This window comes from Gymnodraco acuticeps, unplaced genomic scaffold, assembly GCF_902827175.1.
Source record: "Gymnodraco acuticeps unplaced genomic scaffold, fGymAcu1.1, whole genome shotgun sequence".
NCBI classification, from domain to species: domain Eukaryota; kingdom Metazoa; phylum Chordata; class Actinopteri; order Perciformes; family Bathydraconidae; genus Gymnodraco; species Gymnodraco acuticeps.
The window spans coordinates 222813-244200 of NW_022991973.1; the positions used below are offsets into that span (position 1 = coordinate 222813).

General features: G+C 40.9%; 1 protein-coding gene across 2 annotated transcripts in view; it reads left to right on the plus strand.

Annotated features, from left to right (window-relative positions):
• The first annotated feature begins 1964 nt into the window (after positions 1-1964).
• dtnbp1b (dystrobrevin binding protein 1b) overlaps positions 1965-21388 on the plus strand; it is a 31022-nt gene continuing 11598 nt past the window's right edge. For both annotated transcript variants that reach the window (XM_034200935.1, XM_034200936.1), the window contains exon 1: positions 1965-2252. In XM_034200935.1, coding sequence (XP_034056826.1) covers positions 2207-2252 — 46 coding nt within the window. In that variant the 5' untranslated portion in view covers positions 1965-2206. The remainder of the gene's footprint in view (positions 2253-21388) is intronic.

The following is a 21388-nucleotide window of genomic DNA, read 5'->3' on the forward strand; positions in this document are numbered from 1 at the left end:
AACATTTTGATATCTGTAAGCCCAATTCTCATTAGTCAATGGTTAGGAGTGCTACAGATCAAGGAACTGGGTGGATGCTGCCATCTCTCACATCTGCAAAGCAAAGGAGTGCAGTATTTTCTTTTGCATTTATTGAAATATTAAGACGATGAATGTGGTAAGTGTCATGGTCAGAAGTTGCCTGCCTTGCATGCATGAAGAGACATTCGAAATGTTAATCAAGTTCCCATGGTTTCATATAGTATCTTATGCAACTAGCTGCAAGTGCAGTTCAAACTCTCTGCAGACGTTATCATTGTCAAGGATCAGGATATTCAGGATGGTCACAAAGCATTTTAAAAACACACTACGTTGGTGAAGTCTTACTTTTCTTAACCTTTTCAAGGCTTTAGATTCCACTTTAAATGCTAATGAACAAAAACAGAAGCAACAGACTTTTATATTAAAAGGTGAAGATAATGTGTTCTGTTTAACAACAATTAAAAAACATTAAATAATTACTTCTGGAACAGCAGCTTAAAAAAGTAGTTGCTAAGCAACACATATTTTTGTTGATCAGTGCAGTGATATCTGAATTAACTGCTGTTAACTGTTATTTATAATTAGCTGATTAAGAATTTATGTGTGATCTGAGGGCTCCAATTATCTTTTTAATACTTCTTCTTCTTGCTCTGCAGGATTTCATGTTTCAGGAGTTCCTCCCAAAGTCCGGCCGGTGCACTTTTCACCCCCCAGCTCATTGTAAGGTGTAGTTATAATCACCCAGAGCTAATTAAGGCTCTTAGGATATTTTTGAGGAGCTCCCTGCAGTGTGACTTGTGAAGCTGTATCTAAATGCTATTGATTGTGGCTGGTGGTGTTTGTGTCTTATTTCTCCTGCAAAAAGCCCCTCAGGCGTTCAGGGCTATGATGTGTCATAAAGATGAAAGCCAGGGTTGACGTTATGTGGATGTGTGTGTGTGTGTGTGTGTGTGTGTGTGTGTTGTGTGTGTGTGTGTGTGTGTGTTGTGTGTGTGTGTGTGTGTGTGTGTGTGTGTGTTGTGTGTGTGTGTGTGTGTGTGTGTGTCCTTAAGCTTCAGGGTTTAGTGACTCACTCCCCTTTTTTCTCTTAAGTCTTATGTTGTTTGATGTAAATGCATTATTCCAGCCTATTTTGATATTTCCCCCCTTCTCTGATTCCTACATTTACAAAATTGATACAGCAATCATGTGTCTTTAGTGGTTGCAATTGCACTTAAAATGCATTGAACAAGAGGGGGCAACCCAGAGGGAAATAGAGAAAGGAGAAGTTAGTGAAGGACATAAGAGAAGGAGACAGGGCTAGGTGGAGCTGAGATGCTCTTCACAGCATCATGCTAATGAGGAAGATGATTATGTCCCCCCCTCAGGCAGTGGAGGCAGACAGAGTGGGCGTGGGCCCGAGTGTGTTTCACTTTTGACCGTGTTGTGTGCGTTATGAAAACTGAAGAGACAAAACCTGACCTTTTGGAAAGTTACTCTATTGTGTTGCTTTGCCATCTTAACTCTGTTTACACTTTATTAGGTACTTATTTACGAGTCAGGTAGATAGAAGCATAGAAGCAGTCCGACGTGAAGAGGGCCATCACCGTTTATTCAAAGGTCAGAGGTCAATCGTGTTCATTGGGTTATAAAACATGTCACGTCCACTACACTGTTACCAAACACACACACTAATCATCAGTGCCTCCTTATTTCTCTTCCTTTCCTCTCTGCTCCTAACACACACAGGGCCTCTCTCCCACCCCCCTCCTCTCTGGTCCCCCTCCTCCACTCGCTTCAGGCAGCAAGTGGTACGCTCCACTCGTCTTATCCTTCTCTATCATCTCCTCTGTCAGCCTCAGCAGTCCTCACACTGGAGCTAGACATTGGTGCAGCGCCCCATACATACATGGCACGTAGTGTTGTTTTCCGTGGGTGTAGGGATCTTAAGTACGCCTCACCGGTTCGAGTGTGTATGTGTGTGTCTTGCGAGCTGACTCTGCATGAGAATGGTGTGTGTAGCCTTTCTGGAGCCCTCTTTGTATGGAGGAGCATGTGTGCCGTGTGAGAGACAGCGTGAGGATGCGTGGTGGGCAGGTGGTGTTGTGATCGGTGGAGTTTTCGGTGTACTATCGTCGTGCCGTCTGCCTTCCCCTCTCTCCCTCCCTTTTGGTTATCTTGTGAGGGCAACAAGCATCCTGCTGGGATGTCCACCACACCTTGTGCAACAGACGGGATCCAAAGGGACACTTGTGAGTGACTTTGTTTTCTTCTTTTGTATTTGGGAGTGGTGATCTGTGTGTGATCAGTATGTTAAATATCTGTGCGACATAGGGATTGTTTCAAAGCAACCCTTTTTTGTCACTCCAAAATAGGCTTTTTATATTTAAGGAAGACCCGGCCAAGACAGGAGGAGGACATCTATTTTTAAGGCAATTTAACAACAAATTCAGAAATAAAAGAATGCACTTCATATTAGCGGTAGGAATGTGAAGTGTGTGTGACAGCAGAAAGCTGAGTGAGTGGGATTGAAGATGCCAAGAGTTTGATTGTGTAACACAGTATGGTCAAGGGAAGGTGATATAAATAACGGTGGTAATGCCTGCTTGTGTTTGCATATTGGTTTACTTGTTGGAAAGAGAGCTTGGGGAAGTGTGTAACGCGGTTTGTGGGAGCATGCGTTGCAGAGTGTGTTTACATATTCCCTGGAGCGCCTCCAGCTGTAGATCTATTTGAAAGGAGCTCTGATTGACAATGAGACCAGCTGTATCTGTTCAGTGAGAGGGATGACCAGGTGACTTGCTGATGTTTTTCACTGCTGATGGACTGATGCGTACTTCATGTACAGCACAGTGTATGTCCATTTGAACTATTACCCAAAACAAAAAGGTTATGGAAGAATTAAGTGCTACGTCTTCATTTCGTTTCTTTGTTTCTTTTTAGCTAAATTAAGAAGTGAACAGGAAATATTATACAGGTTGCCTTTTTGTAAGTAACTGTGTATCCAACTACTTTATGTTTGCTCTGTGTCTGAAGCAGAAACGATAAAGATAAAGCACTGCTTCAGTATAAAGTTATAGTTTGGAGTTCATTGGTTATTCTGTGGGCGAAAATGTGTAGGACTGCAGTTTTAATGTTTGACTGCATTCTGACCTCAAGCAACACACACATACACACACACACACACACACACCACACACACACACACACACGTACACACAGATGCTGTACTGTAAGTGGGGGTGATTGATAGAATGATGTGACTCATTTTGACTCATCGTGAGAGCTCAGTGGGAAACATATACATAAGAAAACCTTGCAACACACACACATTCTATACACACACAGTAACACAACATCGACTTGCCTAGACTGAGGCACAGATCACATCTGGGAAATGGGTGTCTCTTTTATTTGCTTCATTATTATTTGCACCATCCCCCCTCGTCTTGCTTTCATTCCCCTTCTCCCCCCTGTTATTTTCAGGATGTTATTTACTGCCCAACCTTGCATATAACTCGCTTAGAAACCATTCGTGTGTCTGGGGTGATGAGTTAATGATCACACACTGATCAACCCGCCCACAGTAGATACATATTGTTTGTGTTTATGACTGTGGGCTTTTGAAAAAGAATTACACATCATTGTTTGTTCAATTATTTGGCTGATTAACAAGCCAGCTTGTTGTTTTATAATTCCCTTTTCACTCTCACATGTTTATCTCTAGTTTTTGGCTGCTTCGCTTTGCGCTTGACTAGTTTATTCCTTGTCAAGTCGCATCCATCACATTACCTTCATATATAGCAGTGCCTTCAAGTGGAAATATCAAGTGCCTGCAGAGTACGATTACTGATTTTCTAACCATTATGTTACATAAGCAAATGCAGCATCTGAGCAAACAAGTCCATAGTCTCGGCTCAACAGCAGACTGGAGAAGTCGAAGACTGAACAAAAGATAAGGAATGATTTAACCAAGAAGAAGAACAATATTTGTTGTCATTTTTCCATTTTACGAGTTGTGATTAGTACTGGCGTCAATATCAAGGAACATGTCCGAACAACGCCAGGGGTAGCAAGAATAGGTAAGAGATCAACTAATTAGAGCATCAAGTAAAAGATGATGAAAGCTGATCATTTAGCTGATTAAAAAAAGCAAACTAATTCAATTGTTTTTCTACATAATGCTATACTGATTGATAGAAATTAGAGCAAAGTTATGGACGATTTATGAACTAACATTTTTAGATGAGACAATCAGCAGTCTTTATTATCTCTGTTGTCTCTGGGCGCTGTATTACCACAGAGTTACGCTGGTGCAGAGCTCAGTTATTTTGTGTCCTCTGTAAAAGGAGCAACAGCAGGCACCTGCCACTGAGATGGATGTGCTGTGTCATCACTTCTGCCAAATGATGGTTTGCTTCACCTCTCCTCTCCTCTCTGCTCTTCTCCTTGTCTACTCCCCCCCCCTTCTCCTTTTTGTCCCCACCTTCCTCTCTTTTGCGCCTGGTTTCTGTACACATCTGCTCTCTTCTCTGGCGTCTCAATCTGTTCCTTAATCTCCTCTTCTCTTATCCCCACAGCCCTCCTCCTCCTCTCTTCTCCTTTCTCGTCTCTGGCTCTCCTCCTGTCTGGTTTATCTGGGTTTACATGAAACTTTAATTGCATGTAAATCAAAGCGCTGCAGATGTGATTAGTCTTTTGTGCTGCTTTAATGAGTGCGGGCTGAACTATTAGAATATGGTAGAGTAGCTGGCTCCTGCACTGTCTCTGTAGGCTTAAGCCACAGGCAAACTCAACTTGTAATGCTGCCAGAAGAAAGCTTATTTTTCCTTGAAGAAGTTACGTTTTCAGGGATGAAGCAAAGAAAAAAAATATAGCTGAGCGGAACAATCTGAGTGTGCTTATTCTTGAAGGTTCATTCCTCTTGCAGTTCTGCTCACTGCATGCAAATCTGTATAAATATGGACATGTAGCACATTGCACCAAAAAGCGTCCTATTTAATGTTCAACCTAATTTTTACTAATAAGTGCAAACAAATACAAAATAAGTAAGTGACAATGTTTGACTCGCATGTTGAGTTTATAGCCAGTTTCTCCTGTGACTGAGAGACTTTATGTGTGTAAGCAAACATTCACACATGTATCCATGCACACATAACCACAATGCGGTCAGCATATTGAAACATCACTCACACAGCCTGTAGACACAGATGCTGTTTATGTAACCAGACGATTCTTAATGTGTCTGTTCATTTTCAAGGAGGTCACGCTCCCTTTGAAGCCACTGACGGAGGGTAAGACTGGGATTTGTGGCATTCATTTTCTCTAAAGATGGATTTTGTTGGAGAGATGAAAGAATCTGTGCTGTCAAAGGGTAAAGTCAAGGACAGAGCACAGCTTGATGTTTATAATACATAATAATTACATTTTACCCCGGCTTGTAACTTTCTTTTTGTTGCAAGTGACACAAAATTGTAATCCGACACTTATGCTGCAAAGTCATAATTGAGTTCCATGTGCACTATAAAAAATAAATAAATCATGCTCACACCAATACATGTGTGCAGTTACAGAAAAGTTGCTTCTTTATGCCGTTAATTTTGGCCATGTTCATAAACACGATTTTATTCAGATGCTGGTTCCTAAAGTAAGAACAGAACTGGGTAAAACAGCTTTTAAATATGCTGCCCCCTCTGCTTGGAGTAATGTACAGAAGGAGCTGAAACTCTCAGATTGTTATCACTATGGGGGAATTCAAGTCCATCTTAAAGGACAGAGAACAAGAAGCCATATAGATGCGAGTGCTCGTACATCCCAAAATTGAAGTCAAGTCGTTTTACATTTTGCCAGTTTTTAATGATTTTTAATAGTTTCTTTTATTTTGCATATTGACTGGCTAATGTGCCATTTAATTTGTGTTTTACAGCTGTATTTGTCTGCTTGTATTGTCTGTGTTCATTTGTTGTAACTTTGTTCATGCTGCCCTTCTTGGCCAGGTCGCTCTTGGAAAAGAGATTTTAATCTCAATGAGTCTTTACCTGGTTAAATAAAGGATACATCCATCCATCCATCCCATCCATCTTCTCCCCGCTTATCCGTGGTCGGGTCGCGGGGGTAGCAGTTCCAGAGATAGCCCCCAAACTTTCTTTTCCCTGGCGACATCAACCAGCTCTGACTGGGGGATCCCAAGGCGCTCCCCAGGCCAGCGAAGAGATATAATCCCTCCACCTGGTCCTAGGTCTACCCCTTGGTCTCTTCCCAGCTGGACGTGCCTGGAACACCTCCCTAGGGAGGGCGCCCAGGTGGCATCCTAACTAGGTGCCCGAACCACCTCAACTGGCTCCTTTCGACGCGAAGGAGGAGCGGCTCAACTCCGAGTCCCTCCCTGATGACCGAACTTCTCACCTTATCCCTAAGGGAGACAACCAGCCACCCTGCGGAGAAAACCCATCTCGGCCGCTTGTATCCGCGATCTCGTTCTTTCGGTCATGACCCATCCTTCATGACCATAGGTGAGGGTAGGAACGAAAATGGCCCGGAAGACCGAGAGCTTTGCCTTCTGGCTCAGCTCCTTTTCATCACAACGGTGCGGTAAAGCGACTGCAGTACCGCTCCCCGCTGCTTCCGATTCTCCGGCCCATCTCACGCTCCATTGTTCCCTCACTCGAGAACAAGACCCCGAGATACTTGAACTCCTTCACTTGGGGTAAGGACTCATTCCCTACCTGGAGGTGGACAGTCCATCGGTTTTCCTCTGAGAACCATGGCCTCAGATTGGAGGTGCTGATCCTCATCCCAGGATACATACACACATTTATCATAACCTATTACTGGAATGTTTTTCAATGCTTTTCTGCTTATACTGTTTACTTTCTTTCCCTTTGGGGAGTGCAATTACGTCAAGGTTAGACACGTTGTGCCTCTTCACTGTTGTCCCTCTTCACTGTTGTCCCTCTTCACTGTTGTCCCTCTTCACTTGTGTCCCTGTCCCCTTTTCATAATTTCCACCCTATTCTAAGGGGAAGCATTTACGCAATGTGGTGCCTTTTCATTTCAGTTTCTTACTTTGTATTTCTTCACCCCTTTGTCTTTTACTATTTTAGGAGAGTGCACGTACTGCACGTAGACACGTTGTGCCTCTCTTCCTCTGTTTCTTACTTCTCCTTTCCTACCCCTGTTTCTCAGACCTATCCTAAGGGAGTTGACACGTTGTGCCTCTTCACTTTTACTTTCTAAGGGTCAAAGTTCATATGGCGAAGGATTCCTTTGAGCGATATGCGCCGGCCCGTGCCTTACCTTGGACTTCTAATAGAACTGCTCGGGTCTTGATAGATTGAGTGGGGAATTTCAGGAGATATCTGCTACAAAAAAATGAGGAACACTTCACGAATTTGGAACATGGATAATTGGAAAATCTTTTATGAAAATATATATTGTCCATCTATCTATTTCTTGATACCAACTCGTGCCTAAGAGTTGCAGGAATAATCTGCCAGGCAATTAATAGTTTGTTGACGGATGACACATCCTTTCTCACTTTAGTTCTCCCCCCTTGCTGTTGTCCTTCCGACTCTCACTCCAACTTGTGCCCACCTGTTTCTTCCTCTCTGTGCTGCAGGCAGAGCCCACCTGGCCTGACAGGTGTTGTTGGAGAGCCCAGAGTATGTTGACTCGTCTCTCAATTTTCACATTGTTTACTCATCTGTACTACTGCCAGGGTTTCCAAACAATCGCTACACTAAGATCATCCCTGCTCAATTAGATTAGGAGAAGATGCTCTGGGATTCAGGATGTTGCAAAGAGTGCCACGGAGGGAGAAAGAGAGTGGAGACAAAGATAAGAAGAGAAGATTAAAGACTCTAAGAGGGAGAAATGCGGAGGAGGTGGGGAGGAAAAGAAGGTGGTTGAATAAAAGAAAGAAGAGAGAGACGTAAAAGAGGACTGCAGAGCAAAGAAAAAAGCCAGTAGAGAATTAGAGAGCAGTGCAGCAGCAGAGGAGGGGTATACATGAAGAATGCAAAGACAGCAGGTGCTGGATGAAGGAGAATGGTGAAGAGACTGAAAGTGGGTGACTTGAGGATAATAAAAAGAGAATATTGGTAAAGATGGAGAATTAAAAAGACTAAGCCAAACTGAAAAGCACATTTCAGATGGTGAAAAGAATAATAAAAAGACACGGGAGAGTCTACTAATTGGTAGGGGGCTGTGGTTGTGCAGCAGAGAATCAATAGCCTCTACTATCTGGAAGACAGAATGTTCGATTTGTTTTAATTTATGACATTTAAAAACAGAAAGGAAGGATTGTGTCAAATATAATATGTGCTGTAATTATTTGATCTGCTACACATTGTTTGAGGTTTTGGCTCTACATGCTCAGAAGTGATTTTCAATACCCCGTTTCATGGCAAGTTCACGTCACAGTATATTGTTTGGAAAACAACAGTACCACATTTGAAATAAAGGGTCATCAACCAGCGTTTCAGACAGGGAAACCGGGGCATTAAAGACAGAGCGATAAGGCTTCTAAACACACTGATCATATCTTGATAAGTAGAAAATAATGGAGCTATTGGAGCTAGGCTTTACCGGCCTGTGAAAAGAATATGTTGTGAACTTTGAACAGCACTGGTGATGAGGCTGATTTGTTTACCTGTTCGCTTGAGCCTTGACATATAAGCAAGATACATTGCAGGAGCCATCAAGTAAGTTTAGTATGAAACTTTTCAGGGTTTTTTGTAGATGTGAATCACCTGGGAAAAAGTCAAACTGAAAGTCTGTTTTCAACCGACTTTAATTAGCTTGTGTTGATCAAATCACCAACTGTTGTGATTTCAGCTGGTGAAATGTATGGTTTCTAGAGAACATGAATCCTGCTTTTGCCTACCTTCGTCTGAAATCAAGGATTAATTGTTTGAAAAGTGGTGAATCTGCCACCTGCTGTCATTGTGCTGTGTGAGAACTGGCACAAGCAACAGTAATAAAGGGGGCGGGACTTAGCAACAGTCTTTTCCTGATTCAGAATAAAGTCCTCCCAGGGTCCACATGACTTGGAACATTATTAGAAATACGGATGCCCCTTAGAGAGAGACTTATGTTGCTTTTGTTCAAAATGCCGAAGATCACTTTAACCCGGTCGTACATCAATTAACTAAACAACAATGGTGGAAAACCTTGTCTTCAGTATCACAGCTACAAATAAACTCCCACTGCGCATCACGCTGAGGAAATTAAGCTCCGAGCTGTGCAGCATGACAGAAGAATGAATACTCCACAAGGAGCGTAATGATTGTAATTAAAGGGACAATAGTGACTAGTGTATCATTTTACACACAGGGTTATGGCAGTTGTTTTGTTATAAGGGTGGCCCCAGTTACTGCAGTGGTAAAGTTAGAGGGATAAATCGTAATTTAGATCTGTCAGATGATTTCAATCACCCCCTGGAATATGCCTGGGGATGATATGAAACAGACTGACATACAATATACTGCACACACAAACACATACAGACGTCTATCCATCAAAATGCAAAACGTATTTTCAAGTGGAAAAAATAAGCAGTTATAATCAGTGCTTTTGTTTCAAATCCTGGTCACAGATGGTTGAGAAATTGCATTTTCCATCTCTGTGTGGTGTACCTCAGCAGGTGGGCTATCCTTTATTTTTCTCTCCTCTCCTCTCACTCCTGGGAAATGGAGAAAAAAGTAATCGTGTGGTCAGACAGCCAGAAAGTTGCACTAATTGGGTCCATGGTTAAACAGACAGTATTTACAGTCTCAGACAGAGAGGGAGTCTGGTGAAGATGTTATACTGTTGTGTTCTGTGAGTTTAATGTTGTCTCACGTGTTTCTTTGCATTTGTGCTTCTGTCATATTCCTACTTAAGCATTATTTCTGAATTTGTCTACACATGATAGTACTGCTGTGCCTCAGGCTGCCTCTCTTCTACCTGTACTCTCCCTCTGTCCTCTACCCCCACCTCTTGCCTTATGTAAGGGTAAATAACTCCAGTCAGCCAGACACAGATAACCCCTCAAGGACCTCTCGTTTGAACCGAGGTCATAGATAGAACGCGTATTTTCCCTCCTCCCCCTTCTCCCTTTTTCTGTCTCTTAGTCCTACTGCACATCTGTATGAGTGACTATGACTCTGCATGTATTATATTCTAATGAAATGATCAACGTCTGGGCTTGTTTTGATTTCCCGGCATCACATATTTCCAGATTTGTGAGTGCTGTGTGTACCTGTGTGTGTGAAAACAACAACACTAAAAGATGCAGTAGGACAGGTTGCTGTGGGGGGGAGGGGGGGCTTTCCCGCTGTGTGCCAGGTGATGCTGTGTGGCCAAACTAGAAGTCAGGTACAACAAAAACAACAGATGGATTTCCAATACAGCATCATCACTGGGCCAAAAATCGAGTTTTTCGGGCATAAAGGAAAAAACACTACCTCACATTGACTGTATAATATTTTCCAAAGTATATTCAGATTGCCATAATGAAAAAAACATATATGTATCTTTAAATAATGCACATATGTTACTGGACTCGCCACATAAGATTATACATATTATTGCCACATTTCTTTCTTGAATACTGGCTCCAAGGTTTTAACAGTGCGGTGAAAAACTGCTTTTGATTTAGAGGTGAGACTGACGTAACATGGAGCTGCAAGGGCACTCAGGTATAATTCTTCAGACTGCAGTATTGAACCACATGATCATGATGCAGTAGCCCTAGGGCATACAGTACTTAGTACGCCCGATGGCATTAAAGTAAAATATCATATCATATGAAACAAAGGAGTACAGTAAGGATCAACTTCATGACCCGGGGAGGTGATCTCTCCCAAACCAAGATCAAGGCTTTCCACAAATCATACTGTGGCTAACAAGAGGGCACACTTTGACTGCAGATAAATAAGGAAGAAAGCAACCGAAGAGGGAAATACGCAGTGACAGAGAAGAGAAGTGTAGCTTGGCCAAACAAAGAGATGTTGCTGATAGCTTTTGATACCTCTGTCAGGTTCTAACAAAAACACCCTTGAAATATTTAGTGGAAGACTTCAGTGCCAGATGAGAAGAACAAGCTCTCTGCCCAAGAGTTCAGTTTGAAGGGCAGCACAACTCAGAGCATGATATCGTTTATTATAGCAACATAATGGTTTTCTGGCTCTCTGTTGTGCCTTAGAGTTTTCTAAATCGTTATAATAATAATAATAATAATGCATTACATTTTTTATTAGAGCGCTTTTACAGGTGCTCAAAGCGCTTTACAATTACACATTACACATATTAGACATGTAAGAGTACTGTACTGCGGACATTACCCACAGGAGCAAATGCGGGTGAAGTGTCTTGCCCAAGGACACAACGGCCTGACGCAGTGGCGGCCGAGGCGGGATTCGAACTGGAGTTCACCAACGCCCCTTGATCTGATGACCAACGCTGCGCCAAAACGCCAAAACCGCCCCGTTATGGTGTGGTGGGAGGTTTTGTGCAAATGTCAGCCATGTGGATAATGTTGTGAACATCCTGTCAGCCTCACCTTAAGGCGATCTGTTGATTGATATATAGAAACTGTGCTGTGTTGGAGAAACATAAAAGCCATTCTTATGTTCTTTGAACCACCTGGATTAGATTAGATTAGATTACTTTATTGTCATTACAAAAATGCAAGCACAGTGTAACGAAATTTAAGGAGGGTCTAACCAGAGTGCAAAACAGTCAGTTACATACACAATTATCATAAGATGTACATTTCCCTGCCAGTAGCCATTTGAAGAAAAGTTTAAACTTAAATGGATATCCTGGAGGGGGTTTATGCAGTTTCTCAAACTTCTGGCCTTTTCCATGATTTGCTTTACAAATGATACGAGGTAAAAACGTTTTTAGAGACTTTGGGTTTTCATGTGTGATAAGTGTGCCCACTCATGTTCTTATTGTTAGCAGTTGTGGTGAACCTTTACTGAGCTTATCGCCAACAGCTCTATTTAGTATCCTTTGTCTTTACGCATTTTCACCCACAGTACCGCAGACGACCGGATGAGTCCAGCTGTCTTGCATCATTTTTGGAATACAGTACTATTTTTAAACTCTTAGGCTTCATGAACTTGCACCACACCGTGTAAAAAGAAGCTTAAAAAATGCACCACGACTGCTGGAATGTTTTCTCTAAAAGGAACTGAAAGAGAAGCATGTCCTGACATTTATAAACTATGTAATAACTCAAGGTCATGAACTAAAAGTTGTAGAAGTAAATAGAATATGAGGTGTTACCACTTTCTGCTGCGTTCCTCACACACAGAATGTCTCAGTGTCTCCCTCCCGTTGACTCTCCACAGGATGACAATAGGCCGGCTCTTAGGGACAGGAAGGAATCTTATTTATAGATTCATACAATAGCTCCATTATCCCACTTGGCTGCCTCTTACACACATTTCCACCCCCTACCACCTATAGCTGGAAGCTCCTCTGTTGATGCTGAGCCACGCAAGTAGGAAATGATGTTGTTAAAGAAAGGCAAAGGTTAGGGGAGGTAAAGGTCCAAGAAAAAGACACAAATGTAAATGTTTCTTCTATGAGATGAGAGTGACATGAATATTGATGATAAGCCTGACAAATAAAAAGTGAGCTATGGAATTAAAGATAACAAAACGGAACAAGGTAATATTTGTTTTGGGTATAATTGACTTGAATTTAAAAACGAGTGTGTTACAAATAAAGCTACTCAATATTGCACACTTTGTTCCGAGACTTATTCTTTTCAAAACTTAACACAGACACTATCTCTGAGAGTCTTTTCACTTTGTTGTAAAAACCAACCTAGGTCTTTGTGAAATCTAGTTCAGAGATGACTATTTATTTCAGACAGTTAAACAGTTCAAAGAAATGTGGGGAGTGAGCCAACATGATTGGGTTGGATACATATATCTATATCAGCAGTAGCCATGGGTTTAACATACATTTAAACTTAGTTAACAATTGTTGACATTTTTGTCTTTAACATCTTTAAATTACCCATAACATTTTACACAAACCATTACCAAAAAGAAGCACCATACAGTAACAACAGCTTTCAGTGTTAATTCCAAGAAAAATACATGTGTTGCTGTGTACCAACCTACCTGATTTAACTTTAAATAATAAAACAGCCATGTTGCACATATGCCCAACCACCTGCTTGAGGTTTTCACTTCAGCAAGACACCTTTCATATACCAATCTATCATTTATCAGATTCTCTAAATGAAACAGCTGCATACTGTCCTTGTGCACCTACAGTATTTTGGCTCTCACTCTAACATGAGTACTGATGAATCATTGATCAAAGGGAACATGTTTGTGTCTGTAATGCACAGTGTGGTAAATGTACAGCGTCAACAAAAAAGATGATGGGATATACGTACAGAAGGAGACTTAACATCTTTTTTTCTTTGATGAAATGTTAGACCCACACTGCATTAAATGAAGCACTTCCTATCAAGTTGATCTAGCTGACATCTGTATTAAAGATGGGAAACATTTGACTTTGTAAGGTTACTAAAATGTGAATTGGCTCCACTCTTACAGCTCTTCCCAAGGAGATTTCAATATTTGGATGCCTTTGTCATCCCACACTGTGCACACGCTTTCACTGAACATGCTCTGTTTTGTGCTGTCTTAACTGTGCTATACTAACCAGGTGAGGAGCAAGGCAAGCCCCCAATCCTGGTCTTCAATAATATGTTGTCTGGAAAACTCTGCGTGGTTCAGTTATTATTTATACCATACAGCACACTACAGTATATACTGGTTACCTCCTGGTCTACTCGACAGTGTTGACGTGAGGGAGCTGAGTTTTTATTGTGCTGGAAGTTCAAGTTTTGGCTCACAGCTTTAGATGCATATCAGCCCACGTCTCTGTCTCCTGCAGCTCTCCTCCTTCACTGCTTAGTAGAATAAAAAAATATGGGAAAGAGTGAAAGGGTTGTTGTTGAGAAGCGTCTTCACTGAGGATTTTGCTGATGTAAAGCTGTATATCTCGCGGTTAGGAGAAAAGAGGAGATTCCTGCATAATGCATCAAAGACTGTGTGAATGTTCTAGCAATCTCACGCACTTACTGTATATCGGCAAAGATAAACAGTGTGGTGCATGTCTCAAATAAATGTGAACATTGGATGGGAATATCTATGTGCATGAAACTCAATTGCAAACAGCGTGTTCACTTAGAGATGATCATGCTTCTAAAGACTTAAAACAACTCTTTTAACCATAAGACTGTTACACACCTGAACTAAGAACATCCATAACATTCACCTGTTTGCAACTTACACATTATGTATCACTTGTATATAGACTCTTATGGCACTACTTCTATTCTATTGTATTGTATTTACTTGCACTATTTTGTGTGTGTTATTGTGTTGCACTGTTGGAGGAGCCTGGGACCTACAATTTTCCTCGACATAACTACACTGTAGCGATGTACGAATGATAATAAAAGCCTTGAATCTTGAAAAACAGAAATCTTTAAATGTGATGCAAGAATAACCCTGAAACTCAGGTTAGATGTTCAAAACACCTGAAGGCATGTGTGCACTATGGTTTCTCCTTTTCTGACATTTGTTATTTTCACCTACTGGATCCTTATAGAGATTCTCCCTATGTACCTATATTTACCTGCTTCCTTTTCGTGCATATCGGATTGGCCAGGTTTGATCATGCACACAAGCACACATTTATTATTACGTTGCCCATCATTAAACACGACATCACCGTTATCTGTGAGTAAAGCTCATTCAATGCAAGCAATTACCCTGTTAGAAAATCTCTCTTCCTCACTTTTTCTCTCCTCCTTTCACCTCTCACTCAACCTCTATTAACAGTTCGCAGAGGTTTTGATGATGTAAGCATTTTGAATTGTCTTGGGGAGCAGCGCAATGTGTTAAATCTGTTTCCAGCTTTACAGCATGACACATCTGTACCACACGTGCTACGGTTAAAGCCTTTGTGAAGTTATAAATTGCATCCAGCTCCGCTTTAGTTCGATTCCTCGTTGTCAGGTGCTTAGAGCCCATTGGCTGAACGCTGATTTATTTGGCAGCTCACAAATTATTTTCCTCCTATATTTATCTCTGAGTGCAGGGATGGATACGGAACATTTATTTTTTCATTATTCATTAAGACACATTTAATCCCTGTTTGAAAGGACGGGTTTAGCAGCATTTGAATGGCAAATGAAGCAGGACTGGAACTGCAACATTTTGATTAGCCCAAGAATTCAATTTCCACATATTAGGTAACACCATTTAACACCCATGCCTCAAACATAAGTTGCAGTGGCTTCTCGGATTGTAAAATGGGGTATTTTCAATATCCTTATAGGAATCAGAAAGTGAAGCAAGAAAAAGTTAGCTAAAGCGGTGTCAGTGAACACAGGGAGGACATTTTGTTGGCGAACATGAGACGTTTCTGAGCAGATAGTGAGAGCTGGGCAGTTTGACAGGTGGGAGAGGAGCTGGCAGACCTCTGACAACAGATAGACTTTCCCTTTTTACTCCTCGTCCTCCTTGATGGATGGACCCTCTATTTGACAATGTTCTGTCAGGAGCTGCCAGATGAAACAACCTGCCGGTTATCAAGATAAATCGGTTCAAGGACACAGAACCATATTAGACATGAGCGTCATGTTGAGTAATTTGCACGTGACTTAAGATGTAAAGGTTGGTGTTTTATTTAAATGTCATAATTGTGACCATGCTGTCATCTCATATCTTATAAACATGTATAATTCATATTCATGTATTTATGTTACCGTCAGCTATTATGTATATAATAATTTGACCATAAGAGTTTTGGTTGCGCACATGTATATATATTTCATTTTTCAGGACAACTACTTCCTAAACTGAATTTTTGTATTTCACTTGAAGTTGTTTTAGTTGTACAAAGCCTCCATTTATTCACTCTGATCAATTGAAAGTGGCTTTTTGTCGAGCATTCAAGATTCAATTCAATTCAAGGCCTTATTGTCATGTGCACATTAGCTACAGTGTAGATACATATGGCAATGAAAAAGTTAAGTCACAGGCTCCTCCAACAGTGCAACATGATTATATATATGCAGATAAGCATAATAGAGTATATCGTTTTCCTATCCTGCTTTCCTGCGTGGTGTTAATGTACATTCTTAAACCCAGCTACAGGAATGCATAGTCATATGTCCCATACCCTCCATCTCTTCTTCTCTTTACCTTTTTAACCATCTGGCAAGCCTGTCTGTTGTGACTGCATGCAGCAACATACACATGTACTATTAAATATATACATTTTAAAAGGCCAGATGCCTTGCAGCTATGGAAATGTGTTGAGCCAAATGTCAGCTGGCACTGGAAAGAAGAAAAGCTAAAAATGCATATCTTCACATTGGCTCCAAAGAGTACATGTGCTCCCTCCATTGACGCTGCTTCAGGCCTTTCTACCCACAATATTTAGATTTTGAACTAATTCACTTCAGAACAAAATACGCAGCAGGGATTGGCCGCACATCCCAGAGAGTGCACACTGTGTGCCTCTGCATTAATTTCATATCTCGCTTCATTTGAAATCATAAGACAGCTCCTCTTGCTTCACTGTTGTGTCAAATCAGATTTAAAGTGACAAAATAAAAAAAATGCAGCTTGAAATCCAGGACACAGACATCACAATGTGTCTTATTATGTAACAGGGTCTGGTTATGAGGTAATATGAATGTTTTGATAGCGCTTTTGCAACATTAAAAGCAGTGAATTAGGTTTTTAACAACATTATTTTCCTACTGTTGTGGTATGTCACAGTCAGATTACATTTCTTTGACTACATTTGCTTTGGTCATTTTAAGATTCAGGTCATGACTTTATTTTTTCTCCTCACTTAAGCTGTATCTATTTTCTACCCAATAAGCCCCAAACTGTTGATATTGCTGGTGTTTTGATTACTTTAGAAGCAGAAATGCTCTGTTAGCTGCCTGGGTTTTATCAAATCGGGGTTTAAGCTCTTCAGATGATACTGACTGAGGCTGCATTCAAATCCCCTGCGGTGCATTCACTGTAAAATTGCCAGGTATTCAAGCATCAGCAACTTTAGAGCTGAAAATAGGCCAGGGCAATACAGGGTACCATAAATGTTTTATCACTGGGCTCATTAATGAAGGTCATATGGTGGTGGGTATAAGAATATACGTTTTTGTATAATTATGAATGTTTCACTAGTAGCCTTAATTACACTGATTTCAAGTTACAACATTTTAGAGTCACACAAAGTTTTAACTGGTACAATAATGCATAAGGACATTTCCGTAGGACCTTTTCCTTCCCCCCCCCTCATATCTAATTGGTACATCCCTAATCCGACCGTACAGCCTTCTACTGCGGACGCTTGTGCTGCTAGCTGACACCTCTGATTTGCTGCTAGGCCTTGTCGTGACACATCCACTCTGTGTGTGTGTGTGTGTCCTAACATATTATGGAGCCAGTGTATCATTTTATTGTTTTTGTGTGACTAATTGACAGCAAAGCCGGTAAATGACAGTGGCAGCTTCTTGTTTAGTTAGTTAGTTAAAAGTAGTTAGTTAAAAGTTAAAAGTGCTCATGTGTGCAGTCGGTCAAAAGGAATGAATCACATCATTTGGGGGCCGTGTAATGGAATATTACATTGTGTCTCTGAAGCTGTATGGCATGTCGTTTAACGTATAAAAAGTCATGATTTGTAGTGAAACATGTTCTATCCGGTGGTGGTGTTCAGGCTGTGAATGACTTAGCAGGAAGAAGCCCTCCCACTGAGCTCACATGTTGGTGTTCAGTTGCCTGGTTACATGTGTAGTTATCAAAACTTGTTTATTGTGTGTTTTCACTCCCACTCAAATCAGATGATGGGTACCGACAGAGGAGATAAACCTTGAAGTATCCGGTCATGACTCATATGAACCTTAACAAGCTCATGACAGTGGCCCACATCTTTTTCTTCACAACGCAGCTTAAAGCAAAAAGAGTGTCACTGTTTGAAGTGTATTTTAACATCACCTCACACTGCTTTTAAACATGACTCCAATTCCAGACAGATATATGACTCTATAATTTAATAATCCATATCATACATCAGCAGCAGTCCCAGTTATTTTAAATAATACATGTTACTGCACCAGTTTGAGTATTTTTATTCCCACGCATTGAGGCCCCTTTGTTGACTTATTTTTATTACAAATCAGTAAAAACTATTTCTGCATGCTTGCCAGCTGTGGATGCTTGGCAGTTGGTACACCACTGCACTGCCACATTTGTGGGCATAAAATCACTGTCAATGTTTGAAATGTGTTACCTGGAGACTTATGTTTTAGTACGGGGAAGGTGGCAGCTGGAAATAAGATGTCTGTAAAAAGAAAAACTGACTAGATGGACTGTAAATTGCAGAAGTAATACATTACAGGGATTTATTTTATGCTTTGTGCTATTTCTCCATTTCCAATCATATTCATAGCGGACAAGTTAGCCTACAACACCTCCAAATCATGTTTAGTATTATTTGGAAAATAATAAAATACAAACCACATAGAAATCAATTGCTCTATGTGGTTGCTAGGTGAAAGAAAACATGAACTGAAACAAAAGCTGTGGCAAACTCTGCTCGACACCCACACTGCGTTGTACAAACGCTACAGTCTGAAACACAACTGACGAACCATTTCAATAGCAACCACAATGTGAACATAGTAAGAATAAATGTTGATGTGTCACAACAGCCACATATGAGATAACATGATGGCAGTTATATTCCTCAATCTTCTCTAGGTCTCTAGGCGCCTCCAGTAACCATGAAGTGGTTGATTTAGCACATGGTTGAGTCTGAAAGTGAATTTTAACAAGAAAGTTGACATGTTTTTCTTCATAGAAATCATAAGAGAGTAAAGCCTGCAGCTTGTGTGGAATATTTTTGAATATTTCTTTTCAATATTGCAGAAACCCACGATAAAGGTTTTGCTCAGAAAAATATCACCGCATTCAACACAGAAAGGAAGAATTATAGTTGCAATTTCAATCCGGGATCCCCAAGGTTACAGTTTTTTAAGAAAAGCAATTTATACCATGACGCATTACAAAAACACTGAAATGCTCTCGGAGGCTGGAAATTAGATTTGAAATGTGCTAGTGATGTACAAGAAGGCCTAAACAGTCATCTAAGGATTTTATATTACATGACATAAATATTCATTCAGATGACACTGTGTTATTAAAAAAATAAACAGTATGAAACACTCTGATACACACTCTTCGAGCTTCACAGGTGACTGTGATTCTGTGAGTCCATGAACTCAGCAGCGGATGTTTTACAGCTTGCAAAGACTGGACAGAAACCCCATGATCTGCCACTGCTGTTCAACAGACAGAGCGACAACACAGGTATTATCGACAGGGAGGAAGAAGTGAACCGTGAAGCAAGGACAGTAGAAACTGCTCAGTGTTTGGTGGGGAAGATAATAATACACTTTGTTTGCATAGATAGACCTTTCATGCACAAAGCAGCCCAAAGTGCTTTACAGAAAACATAACAACAATATTAAAATAAATACAGAACAAGATAAAACATCTACAGTGATGAATTAATGCTTTGAATTAAAGCTGACAAGAAATTTAAATAGGTTAAAATAAAACAATTTAAAAAGAAAATGTAAAGGTCCCATGTCATGCTTTTCTGGTTATTACCCGTCCCCTTGTGTGTTATGTAGCTTTGTATGCATGTAAACGGTCTGCAAAGTCACAACCCCTCAAAGTACACCCTGTAGCGAGTACAACTCTAACCCAGAAAAGACCTGTCTATGCTGCCCCAGAATGTCTTTCTCCATTTTTTTCTTCCTGAGTATAGTGACGTAACGATACCCAGGTCCAAATGGACCAATCCGTGGAGCTCCTCACACACACACAGGCTGCTTCTCACTTCTCTTATTTTAATTTCCTCGCTCCTCGGTATCACCGGAAGTTGATTTGTCTGCGCCATCTTGAGTAGCGTCCCATTGCCCTTATTTGTGATTTTGGAACATTGAACAATGTACATCTATCTATTATGATCAGTAGAAATGGCCATGTCATGGGAACTTTAAAAAAAAGCAGAACAGAAAAAATACAGTAAAACATGGACAATGATACTAGTGAGAATTAAAAGTTAACCCAAATTAAAAGCCATATTAAAAAGATAGGTCTTTCATTTGCTTTTAAACATTTCAAAGGAGTTTGCTGTTCTAAGATCCGTGTGTGTGTGTGTGTGTGTGTGTGTGTGTGTGTGTGTGTGTGTGTGTGTGTTGTGTGTGTGTGTGTGTGTGTGTGTGTGTGTGTGTGTGTGTGTTGTGTGTGTGGTGTGTGTGTGTGATGTGTGTGTGTGTGTGTGTGTGTGTGTGTGTGTGTGTGTGTGTGTGTGTGTGTGTGATCAGTTTGATGATGAGTTTGAAAGCATTATAAAGTCAGCAGGCTGTGTATGTATGGATGTTTGAGTAGCTAAAGGCACATTTACTTTAGACCATGTGCAGCAAGTAAAATACATTACAAATCATTTTCTCAGACACAGAGATAATGACTGTACTTTTTAGAGAATGCACTGTTAAATCACCCTTTCACAACAACAATGGCTCACTCCTCTGTTTTTGGATGATTCCCCCTCGTCACCTGTGCACGCTTAAGTATGTTTCACACAGGAAAAAAATCCCGCCCCTCTGGTTCCTGTATCATGCATGTTTTGGCACTTAATATACAAGTCGTTCTGATGGGACGGAGAGAAAGGAGTGATTGTGTGTGTTATTTACGACAAGAGGGCTGCCTTAGGCGAAAACCTGAGCACTTGAGAGACATAGCGAGGCGGACAGAATCTAAAAATAGCACGGCTGAGTGAGCAGGGCTTAAGAAGAAGAAGAAGAGGAAGAGTGGCTGTCTCTGCTGTCAGTTCGTCCTCTTGGTCTTCAGGCTGCGCTCTGCTGTCTCACCATGAAACATTAGGTCTTTATAAGCAAACCCAAACAAATCCATCTGAGACCAGAAAGCTCATTTAAAGAAAGGGTATGGTAGAACAAGTGGATCTTCTTTTAATATCACATATTGATCTATTGTTGAGTCAGTGGGATGTAAAGTGAACCTATAATGAGATTTTGGCTGGATTTTTGGGCCTCTAGGGAAAAAAGATAATTAGAGCTCACAAGGAAGGACTTCCAGAGGGTCATACATGCCTGAAAAAGCCACAGTTTTAGAAATGAATGGATTCAACCTTGACATCACATAAGGCTTCCGCATGTTTTTAAAATGTTGTGACCTTTACAGATTTGGCTACATGGCCACAGCCTGTGACCATGTCCTTCAAACCTTTCCTTCGCCAGGAATGACATGTGTATGCATGG